At 39.5% G+C, this 12,655-nt stretch overlaps 1 protein-coding gene across 1 annotated transcript; it reads left to right on the forward strand.

Moving 5' to 3' along the window:
* Nucleotides 1-570: 570 nt before the first annotated feature.
* LOC311103663 (NACHT, LRR and PYD domains-containing protein 3-like) lies at nt 571-6,456 on the forward strand. Its single transcript, XM_084145276.1, has 5 exons — nt 571-881; nt 1,172-3,029; nt 4,783-4,953; nt 5,293-5,466; nt 5,921-6,456. The coding sequence occupies exons 1-4, from the start codon at nt 587-589 to the stop codon at nt 5,447-5,449; spliced, it is 2,481 nt and encodes an 826-aa protein (XP_084001402.1). The 5' UTR covers nt 571-586; the 3' UTR covers nt 5,450-5,466; nt 5,921-6,456.
* The last annotated feature ends 6,199 nt before the right edge of the window (nt 6,457-12,655 follow it).

Genomic DNA, 12,655 nt, shown 5'->3' on the forward strand with positions numbered 1-12,655 from the left:
GCTCAGACCTACAGGGGTTAAAAAGGCTTTTACACATGTTTAGAACACCACCATTAGATAAAAGATATGACAATTATTTATTTATATATTTTTTATATCCTTTTGGAATGGTAATTGGTAACACGTATTTTATTTCAAACCTAGACTTTCAAACCTCTTATTCCCCAACATGGGGACAATTTTGGAACCAATTCCAAAAATACAGTAAACACTTATTTTTTTTAATAGCTTTTCTTTACCGGCTGTTGCTCTGTCATAGTCACGTTGTTGTACCAGAATCCCACGGTTCTTACCTTTTTTTAACAGGACTAAGTATGTGTTTGAAATCAAAATGTATCTAATGGTAGTTTACAATATGTGTAAATGCCACCAGAGGACATCTGAGTTTTAAATGGTTTGTCCTATTTTCTACTGGGGTAGATCTAAATGTTTTACTAAATATTAAGTGGAAAATAGTAGTAATGTAAGTCATAGCAAATAATAATAGTACTGTTTCTCACAATAGTGCAGATGTTGGGGCCTTGGTCTGGGGGTGTAGATTATGATGCTACATGCTCTGTTGTTTAACAGTTTCCACTGACCTACAATGACCCCATCTATTAAAGAGCGGCTCCTGGCCATTCTGGATGATCTTGGCTCTGAGGAGCTGAAGAACTTTAAGTGGCATCTAACTATAGATAACCTGCTGGATGGCTTCCTTCATTCCAAGATGGGCCAGCTGGAGAAATCTGACAGACAGGACACAGTGGATCAGATGGTGCAGAAATACAGGGAAAATGGGGCTGTGAAGATCACACTGGAGGTCCTGAAGAAGATGAGCCGTAACGATCTCGCTGAGAAGCTAAAAAGAGACTGTCCAACAGGAAACTCAGAATTCATAGGTGCGTGTGTCTCTAAGGTTTTGAGCAAATAAATATACATTATACTGTATTGTTGAAATAAGAAATTCTATATACATTCTAAAATAAGTTATATACAGTTTGTTATTGGCTAACCCTGTAAAACTACCCCTTTCTTTTAAATGTGCATTAATTTCATGTGCTTAGATTTTTCCAATAACCAGATATAATGTAAAATAAACTAAAAATATATTTGTTTATTGTGTATTGTTGAGCATCTAGAGAACAGCATATGCTTGCCTACTTGCTAACTATTCTATAACCATTGTCAGGTCCTTCGGATGAAGTTGTTGAGAAGTACCAACAAGAACTCAAACTGAAACTAAAAGAGAAGTTTCAGCATGTATTCAACGGGGTGGCAAAGCAGGGCGATAAGCAACTTCTCAATGAGATCTACACAGAGCTCTACATCACAGAGGGAGGAAGTGGAGGGGTCAATAATGAACATGAGGTGAGACAGATTGAGATGACATCCAAGAATCCAGCAAGACCAGAGGCTAAAATCATCTGCAATGACATCTTCAAACAATCACCTGGAAAAGACAAACCTATCAGAACTGTGCTGACAAAGGGAGTCGCTGGCATTGGAAAAACAGTTGCTGTGCAGAAGTTCATTCTGGATTGGGCTGAAGGGAAAGCCAATCAGGATATCCAATTCATAATTTCACTCCCTTTTCGGGAGCTGAATTTGCTGAGGGGGAAAAAGTACAGTTTAGTGGAACTTCTACATAAATGTGTCAGAGAGACTAGAGTGATTGAGAGGGACTTTTTGAATCACATTTTAACAAAATTGCAAAAACCAAGAAACTACAATGAGAGCGAGTACAAAGTTTTGTTTGTCCTTGATGGTCTGGATGAGTGCCGACTGACACTCGACTACGACAACTGTCAGAGCTGGTGTGATGTCACAGAGCCAACCTCCGTGGACGTGCTGCTGACAAACCTCATCAATGGGAATCTGCTTCCACCTGCTCTCCTCTGGATAACCTCCAGACCTGCAGCAACCAATCACATCCCTCCTGAGTGTGTTGACCAGGTGACAGAGGTACGAGGGTTCAATGAGCCACAGAAGGAGGAGTACTTCAGGAACAGATACAGGGATGAGGACCTGGCCAACAGAATCCTCTCACACATAAAGACATCAAGGAGCCTCCACATCATGTGTCACATACCAGTCTTCTGTTGGATCTTAGCTTCAGTTCTGGAGCATGTGTTGAGTACAGATAAGAATGAGGAGATGCCCAAGACTCTGACTCAATTATTTATTGGGTTACTGGTATTTCAGATCAAACAGAAGAATGAGAAATATCACAAGAAAGGTGAGCGAGATCCACACTTGTATAAAGAGAGCTTCATGGCACTGGGGAAACTTGCTTTTAACCAGCTAGAAAATGGCAACCTCATTTTCTATGAGGCAGACCTGAAAAAGTGTGGTATTGATGTCACTGAAGCTTCAGTGTACTCAGGACTGTGCACACAGATCTTTAGGGAGGACTATGGGCCGTTCCAGGACAAGGTGTACTGCTTCGTGCATCTGAGCGTTCAGGAGTTTCTGGCTGCGTTATACGTTTTCCTCTCCTTCAACAACAGCAATGAAAACCCAATGACCAAAGACCAATTCTTCATCAGAAATATTAAAATGAAGTTCACGTTGAACCCTGCTTTCACCTTCCACCAGATTGCAGTGGATAAAGCCTTACAGAGTGAGAATGGACACCTGGACCTGTTCCTCCGTTTCCTTCTGGGCCTCTCACTGGAGTCCAATCAGAAGCACTTACAAGGTCTACTGACAAAGACAAGAAGCACCAGAAGCAGCTCACTGTGCCATGAGGAAACAATCAAGTACATCAAGAAGAAGATCAGGAACACTCCCTCTCCAGAGAGGTGCATCAATCTGTTCCACTGCCTGAATGAACTGAATGACCATTCTCTAGTGGAGGAGATCCAAAGATACCTGCATTCAGGAAATCTGTCCAAAACCAAACTGTCACCTGCACAGTGGTCAGCTCTGGTCTTTGTGTTGCTGACTTCAGAAGAGGAGCTGGATGTGTTTGACCTGAAGAAATACTCCAGATCAGAGGAAGGTCTTCTGAGGCTGCTGCAAGTGGTCAAAGCCTCCACAACTGTTCTGTAAATACATGTTTAAAAAAAATATATATATATATACAGTACCAGTCAAAAGTTTGGACACACCTACTCATTCAAGGGTTTTTCTTTATTTTTACTATTTTTTACATTGTAGAATAATAATGAAGACATCAAAACTATGAAATAACACATATGGAATCATGTAGTAACCAAAAAAGTGTTAAACAAATGAAAATATATTTCAGATGTTTTCATCTAAATGTTTTTGCTTTGCCCACTCTTGGCATTCTCTCAACCAGCTTCACTTGGAATGCTTTTCCAACAGTCTCGAAGGAGTTCCCACATATGCTGAGCACTTGTTGGCTTCTTTTCCTTCACTCTGCGGTCCGACTCATCCCAATCCATCTTAATTGGGTTGAGGTCGGGTGATTGTGGAGGCCAGGTCATCTGATGCAGCACTCCATCACTCTCCTTCTTGGTCAAATAGCCCTTACACAGCCTGGAGGTGTGTTGGGTCATTGTCCTGTTGAAAAACAAATGATAGTCCCACTAAGCGCAAACCAGATGTGATGGCGTATTGCTGCAAAATGCTGTGGTAGCCATGCTGATTAAGTGTGCCTTGAATTCTAAATAAATCACTGACAGTGTCACCAGCAAAGCACCATCACACCTCCTCCTCCATGCTTCACCGTGGGAACTACACATGCAGAGATAATCCGTTCACCTACTCTGCGTCTTACAAAGACACGGTGGTTGGAACCAAAAATCTAAAATTTGGACTCATCAGACCAAAGGACAGATTTCCACCAGTGTAATGTCCATTGCTCGTGTTTCTTGGCCCAAGCAAGACTCTTCTTATTATTGGTGTCCCTTAGTAGTGGTTTCTTTACAGCATTTCGACCATGAAGGCCTTATTCACGCAGTCTCCTCTGAACAGTTGATGTTGAGATGTGTCCGTTACTTGAACTCTGTGAAGCATTTATTTGGGTTGCAATTTCTGAGGCTGGTAACTCCAATGAACTTTCCTCTGCAGCAGAGAAAACTCTGGGTCTTCATTAGATCCAGTTTCATCATTGCGCTTGATGGTTTTTGCGACTGCACTTGAAGAAACTTTGAAAGTTCTTGAAATGTTCCGTATTGACTGACCTTCATGTCTTAAGTCGCTCTGGATAAGAGCGTCTGCTAAATGACTAAAATGTAAATGTAAATGTCTTAAAGTAGTAATGAACTGTCGTTTCTCTTTGCTTATTTGAGCTGTTCTTGCCATAATATGGACTTGGTCTTTTACCAAATACGTCTATCTTCTGTATACCACCCCTACTTTGTCACAACACACCTGATTGGCTCAAACGCATTAAGAAGGAAATAAATCCCACAAATTAACTTTTAAGAAGGCACACCTGTTAATTGAAATGCATTCCAAGTGACTACCTCATGAAGCTGGTTGAGAGAATGCCAAGAGCGTGCATAGCTGTCATCAAGGCAAAGGGTGGCTACTTTGAAGAATCTCAAATATAAAATATATTTCGATTTGTTTAACACTTTTTTGGTTACTACATGATTCCGTATGTGTTATTTCATAGTTTTGATGTCTTCACTATTATTCTATTAAATAGTAAAAATAAAGAAAAACCCTTGAATGAGTAGGTGTGTCCAAACTTTTGACTGGTACTGTATATATCATCAGTTAGAATCCACATGAGCAAATTACATATTCATTGTTGATTCTCAAATGTTCTGCTACATGTACACACAGTTGTCTAAATTCATGTTCATTGTGTTTTACTTTTCAAAGGCTTAATGGGTGTAACCTCACTGTGAAATGCTGTGAAGCCTTGGCCTCAGCTTTCAACTCAACCTCAAACCTAAGAGAGTTGGACTTAAGTGACAACAACCTGCAGGATTCAGGAGTGGAGCTGCTCTGTGCTGGACTGGAGAATCCACACTGCAAACTGCAGACACTGAGGTCAGTAGTCTGTATTAGTTCACTAAAGGGGATAGTTAATTATGTGATCTACAAGTATTTATAGAGGACAATATCAGACTAATGAGTTTGGTCTCAGCTGAATTTAAATGTCATAGTTACCTAACTGCAAATTAATGTTTGGAAGAGGAAGAAATACACAATCTTTTGATATTGTTTATTTTTATTTTCAAGATGCTTTACTTATTGAAGTCAAATGTTTTTAGTTATAGAATTATGTGATTGTAGTATTATTGTTATGAGGTCATTTTTACATGCAAATGTCACCTGCCATTTCCCTTTTCACCACTAGAGGGTGTAAATATGTGATAAAATCTGCAGGTTGTCACGCTGTCTGGTCACAAAGAAAGGCTGTGCTTCTCTGGCCTCAGCTCTGAGGTCAAACCCCTCCTACCTGAGAGAGCTGGACCTGAGCTACAATATCCCAGGAGAGTCCGGAGCGAAGCAGCTCTCTGTTGGACTGGAGGATCCACACTAGAGATTGGAGAAACTCAAGTATGTGGTGAGGGTTTGTGGAGTTTGTGTCAATGCATGTGTGACATGGACAATTTTGGTTCAGGTTTCCTGGGTTAGTTCTAACCATTTAATCAGGGGCGCAACTTTCACTGGGGACTGGGGGGACATGTCCCAGCCACATTCTGAAATGGCATTTTGTGCCCCCCCCCCCCCCCCCCCGATTTATAATTGGAATGTGATACAAAATGAGGCAACGGTGTATACAAAACGGTATACAAAACGGTGTGCTTTAGGACCATGCAGATGCCTCCGAGCGGTCGGGTAGGCTCTTTGGAGTGTTTATCCAACTGGGATTTTTTTTTTAAATTGCCCCCCCCCACTTCTAAAACCAAAGTTGCTCCCTTGCATTTAATATCCAACAAACAATATTTGAACTGATATCAGTGTGTGTATGTGTGTGTTTTACTGAATCACTGTTCTGCTTCTCTTACAGTGTTGACCACTGTGGAGAGTACTGGCAGCTGAAAAAATGTAATGTTGACTGCTGTGAAGAAATGTGAAATGTGTTATTAGTGATGAAACAGGAAATAGCATAACCTCACTAAGAGTCTTTGTCAAGTTACTCAACTGGTCAAATTAAATATAAGCTACCATTTTAAGGAAGTAGAATCAGACACTATTCCCACTGGGCACTGGGCACAGACATCAGTTCAACGTCTTGTTTGATTTACATTTGGTTGAGCTACTAACCTGAATTCAAACTGAATTCAACAAAAAATGTCACCCTGTCATTGGATTTAGGTTCAAAGTTAGGTGAAAAAATACAAACTTCCCTTACGTCGATGACTTTTTGCAAATCCAAACTGTTTTCCACATTGATTCAATGTCATCACAGACATTTGTTTTTTTTATGACATGGAAACAATGTTGATTCAACCAGTTTTTGCCCAGTGGAATGTACTGTATAAGCTTGAATACAAAGGTCATATAAAGTTTAGAATTTAGATTAAAAGACGATAAATGAAATACAAAAAAACATATTATTTGCAAGTATTCTCTTTTTTTTTTTTTTTTTTGGGTAGATCAGCTTTAATATTGCAGATAGATTGTAACTTCCATCAGTGTAATTGTCTGCATCACTTCCAATCCCCCATATGTTTTTTCTTCTCGCATATATATATATGCATATATATATATACATACACATATACATACATATATACAAATATATATATATATATATATACATACATACATACATACATACATACATACATACATACATACAGTGGGGGAAAAAAGTATTTAGTCAGCCACCAATTGTGCAAGTTCTCCCACTTAAAAAGATGAGCGAGGCCTGTAATTTTCATCTTAAAGAAGAAGTTACACGTCTGTGAGAGCCAGAAATCTTGCTTGTTTGTAGGTGACCAAATACTTATTTTCCACCATAATTTGCAAATAAATTCATAAAAAATCCTACAATGTGATTTTCTGGATTTTTTTGTCTGTCATAGTTGACGTGTACCTATGATGAAAATTACAGGCCTCTCTCATCTTTTTAAGTGGGAGAACTTGCACAATTGGTGGCTGACTAAATACTTCCCCCCCCCCCCCACTGTATTCTCTCTTTTCTTTTTAACTGAAACACTAAAAAACATTATTTACAAGTATTCTCTCTTTTCTTTTCTTTTTAACTGCTTTTTATTGTGTCAGTACAGTACATATTCAATATACTCAATATTTCATCAATATTTAATTATTTAATTCCATCCAGTGCAGTCTGTGATGATGATTTTTCAGTAGACTATAGTTACATCTCTTCACACTCAGTAGACTATAAGATAAACATAGTTAATCACAACATGAAACACAGAGCCAGGGTTAAACATGGGTACATCTCTGTTGCTAGGCAAGAACTTAATTGGTTCCTCTCACTGGGTTACATGTGTGTGAAATAGAGCTGTTTGTTCTCTTGTTATCTGACCTGTCTTCGGGTCAAATTCCTCGCTCCTCCCTAATCCACGGCTGTCCTACCTTATCAGTGACTGAAACCAGACTGTTGCCCGTTGCCTCTATCCTTAGGCAAATACCTGGAACGGAGCCAGGGTTGAACAGAGTTCAAACTAAACATGGTTAATCACAGCATGACTGGCATTGGGATTGAATGGGACAGAGGGGGGAGCTTGAATATGATTGAGAAATTGATTATGGACCTGCCATGTTTTAAGCCATGTTAAGTATCGATTGATAGGTTTGGGAATCAATTAGGGGGTCGGAACGGAGCCAGGAAAGGGCACTGTTATTTTTACGTGACAGGGCTGTTATTTTTGCATGACAGGGCTTGGTCCCACCACTATTGTTTCCAGACACTGAATATAGAGGGGAGAGAAGTCAGATATCGGCACTGTAATCAAATAAAGAAGTGGGCGGAGCGGTCAAGAGGTGAAAAACTGGAGACAGTGGTGGAGGAACCAAAGAGGGAGGAATTAAGCTAAAATGTATGTAAAATGACTATATAAGCTGAGTGCTGAGAGGTGGAAAATTAGATGCTCTGCAGACCACCTCGGCTCTGTTGCTTGTGTAATAAAGTCTATCTTGATTCTACAAAAACTCTGAAAGTACTTTGGTTTTTTAATAAGTATAAGGATGAATTTTCCACAACATCTGTCAATTAGATGTATTATTCAATTAACAAATCTTAAAATACAGAAATACATTTGCAAGTAGCCGGCCCCAACAGCAACAACATTCTCAGTAACGGTTACAGAAACGTTTTACTTGCTATGACTGATACAGTCTGTTGTTGTTTATCTACCTTAGTTTAGTGTACTGAAGTCACTCTGGATAAGAGTGTCTGCTAAATGACCAAAATGTATTAGTGAAAATTAACATACCAAAATGAACTGCAATAAATACATTGGAGTGTAGTTCAGCCCAGTATAATACAAATTACAGCTCTCTAAAGTATCTTGTTCCTAAATACATTGGAATGTAGTTCAGCCCAGTGTAATACAAATTACAGCTCTCTAAAGTATATTTTTACTAAATACATTGGAGTGTAGTTCAGCCCAGTGTAATACAAATTACAGCTCTCTAAAATATCGTGTTACTAGTTCAGCCCAGTGTAATACAAATTACTAAATACTCAGCAGTAATATATTTGAAATACATGTAACAGAAATAGGCCTACTGCCCATCTGAGATTGTCAGTATTATTAGTTAAGAACAGCTGACATGTTTTAAGGGTTCTGTGTCCATGGCAACACAGTGTGGATGGAGTCACTCAACATCTTTTTCACACACAACTTTTCTACCATTAAAGCGTCGCAAGAGATTTAGTACGGTGTTTCTCAACCTCTGTTCCGTGGACCTGCGCCAGTCAGTGGGATGTTGCTGGCCACTCCCTGAGATGATTCACTGACACTAATGTAGTCAGTTCTACAGTGCTAGTTTTAATGTAAGCAGTCCCCCAAGGAGGAGAAACCATAGCTCACCGGAGCCCTTGGCTGGTCTAGGATCAGGTCCCCCTGTCCATGTAATCTTATTCATTATGATTATAAGGATTAAAACTGATCCTAGATCATGTTCTGCTCTTTATGAATCGAAGAGGCAGAAACACAGCCCAGCCCAGCTCAGCCCAGGACTGGATTACTTTCAGTTTCATTTCCTGAATACTCTGGGATCTTCATGGTTAGTCCTGCCCCCAGAGTATATGATGACACACACACACACACACACACACACACACACACACACACACACACACACACACACACACACACACACACACACACACACACACACACACACACACACACACACACACACACACACACACACACACACACACACACACACACACACACACACACACACACACATACACACACACACACACACACACACACACACACACACACACACACACACACACACACACACTCACACACACACATACTCACACAGGTGACAGAGCTTGCAGATCATCCAATCAACCTCTCACACGGCATTATACAGATCTAGACGGACATCGAGCACCAGAAAAAATTACATTTATTTTAAGACACCAGGTATTGTACAGTTTTTTTAATGATGTGCTTTTTTGTAATCTTGTCTGTCCTTACTAAACAAGTTAGATCTAGTCTGTCTTTACTAAACAAGTTAGATCTAGTCTGTCCTTACTAAACAAGTTAGATCTAGTCTGTCCTTACTAAACAAGTTAGATCTAGTCTGTCTTTACTAAACAAGTTAGATCTAGTCTGTGATGTATATTTTTGTAGGTCTGACTCTCTTGGAAGGAATATGCCTGAATCTAACTCACAATTAACAACTTGATACTTTATTTGATCTAATCTGAGTTCATCTAGGTCTGATCTAATCTGAGTTCATCTAGGTCTGATCTCCAGTCTTATTGTTTATCAGATACAACAACAGTTATAATCTAACTAGCTAAGGGACGTGATTCAAAATCAATTATATATATATATATATATAATATACACTGAGTGTACAAACCATTAGGAACACCTTCCTAATATTGAGTTGACCCCCCCCAAAAAAAATAATTTTGGCCTCAGAACAGCCTCAATTCGTCGGGGCATGGACTCTACAAGGTGTTGAAAGCGTTCCACAGGGATGCTGGCCCATGTTGACTCCAATGCTTCCCACAGTTGTGTCAAGTTGGCTGGATGTCCTTTGGGTGGTAGACCATTCTTGGTGTGTGAAAACCCCAGAAGCATTGCAGTTTGTGACACACTCAAACCGGTGCGCCTGGCACCTACTACCATACCACATTCAAAGGCACTTAAATATTTTGTCTTGCCAATTCACCCTCTGAATGGCACACATACACAATCCATGTCTCAATTGTCTCAAGGCTTAACAATCCTTCTTTAACCTGTCTCCTCCCCTTCATGTACACTGATCGAAGTGGATTTAACAAGTGACATTAATAAGGGATCATAGCTTTTACCTGGATTCACCTGGTCCGTCTATATCATGGAATGAGCAGGTGTTCCTAATGCTTTGTTCACTCAGTGAACATTTATATAATTTTTTATATTACGTTTTTCAGAATAATAAAGCATTATTATCAAAATGTATTATACTTTAATAACTTGACATAATTGGAAGCCTAACAGATTTAGGTTGAAAATATATATCAACCCTTTTTCTACATTAAAACATGGTACAGTAAGAGTGACAGATTTCCCCTCTGTTTATAACATACTTTTTTGTAACTGTTTAAACCTCACATTCATTGTTAGGTTGTAAATTATTTTATTTCCCTGAAGTTTCATGTTCCTGGATCCTTTAGGATATTGTATTTTCAAACTAACACTTGTATCGTCCAGGCTTTGTCCCAAATTACACCCTATTCCCTATGGGGCCCTGTTCAAAAGAAGTGCACTATATAGGGAATGGGGTGCCATTTGGGACTCATTTACAGTGTATTGTCTCTAGATGCTGTGCTGCCAAATTCTTGTGAGTGAAAATGTGTTCAAACCTGCTGGGCTGTTCATGTTGATGACGTTTAATGATAATCGTCAGGACTGCTAACGTTACTAGGTAACCACAGCTATTTTAAGGCCAATGATAACAACTGTCCTATTGTCACATTCCACAGCAAGAAAACCCCTAAAAGTGTTGCTCAAACAGAAAGGGGAACTAACAAAGAGTCACTGACAACAACCAAAACGAAACAGGTGGTTTTAGGAGGGGTTCTGAAAGACACTCATGGGGGTGTCCACAGGAAGAGGACTAGCAACAACAACTGGGACCTAAAAGACCCACTATGAGACCCACTATGAGACCCACTATGAGACCCACTATGAGACCCACTATGAGACCCACTATGAGACACACTATGAGACCCACTATGAGACACACTATGAGACCCACTATGAGACCCACTATGAGACACACTATGAGACCCACTATGAGACACACTATGAGACCCACTATGAGACACACTATGAGACCCACTATGAGACCCACTAAATCTGCCCAAGAGGAGGAAAACAAAAGAAAAACCCCAAACTGAAAGACAGGAAGCAAACCACAAAGTGGAGCAAAATGTAACCAGGAACTATCAGATAAAGGATTTAGTCTACAAATGAAAATAGGGAGAGACAACTAAAGATGTTAACCCTCCACATCTCTCAAGACAACTAAAGATGTTAACCCTCCACATCTCTCAAGACAACTAAAGATGTTAACCCTCCACATCTCTCAAGACAACTAAAGATGTTAACCCTCCACATCTCTCAAGACAACTAAAGACGTTAACCCTCCATATCTCTCAAACAACTAAAGATTTTAACCCTCCACATCTCTCAAGACAACTAAAGATGTTAACCCTCCACATCTCTCAAAAACAACTAAAGATGTTAACCCTCCACATCTCTCAAAACAACTAAAGATGTTAACCCTCCACACCTCTCAAGACAACTAAAGATGTTAACCCTCCACATCTCTCAAGACAACTAAAGATGTTAACCCTCCACATCTCTCAAGACAACTAAAGATGTTAACCCTCCACATCTCTCAAGACAACTAAAGATGTTAACCCTCCACATCTCTCAAACAACTAAAGATGTTAACCCTCCACATCTCTCAAGACAACTAAAGATGTTAACCCTCCACATCTCTCAAAAACAACTAAATATGTTAACCCTCCACATCTCTCAAAACAACTAAAGATGTTAACCCTCCACATCTCTCAAGACAACTAAAGATGTTAACCCTCCACATCTCTCAAGACAACTAAAGATGTTAACCCTCCACATCTCTCAAGACAACTAAAGATGTTAACCCTCCACATCTCTCAAAAACAACTAAAGATGTTAACCCTCCACATCTTTCAAAACAACTAAAGATGTTAACCCTCCACATCTGTTTGGAGTGTGACTGTTTGAGGTTGTGGACAGGTGTCTTTTATACTGATAACAAGTTCAAACAGGTGCCATTAATACAGGTAACGAGTGGAGTACAGAGGAGCCTCTTAACGAAGAAGTTATAGGTCTGTGAGAGCCAAAAATCTTGCATGTTTGTAGGTGACCAAATACTTATTTTCCACCATAATTTGCAAATAAATTCATTAAAAATCCTACAATGTGATTTTCTGGGAAAAAAAATCTCAATTTGTCTGTCATAGTTGACATGTACCTATGATGACAATTACAGGCCTCTCTCATCTTTTTAAGTGGGAGAACTTGCACAATTGGTG

This window comes from Coregonus lavaretus (genome assembly GCF_964263955.1).
Source record: "Coregonus lavaretus genome assembly, chromosome: 28".
In the NCBI taxonomy this organism is placed as follows: Eukaryota; Metazoa; Chordata; class Actinopteri; order Salmoniformes; family Salmonidae; genus Coregonus; species Coregonus lavaretus.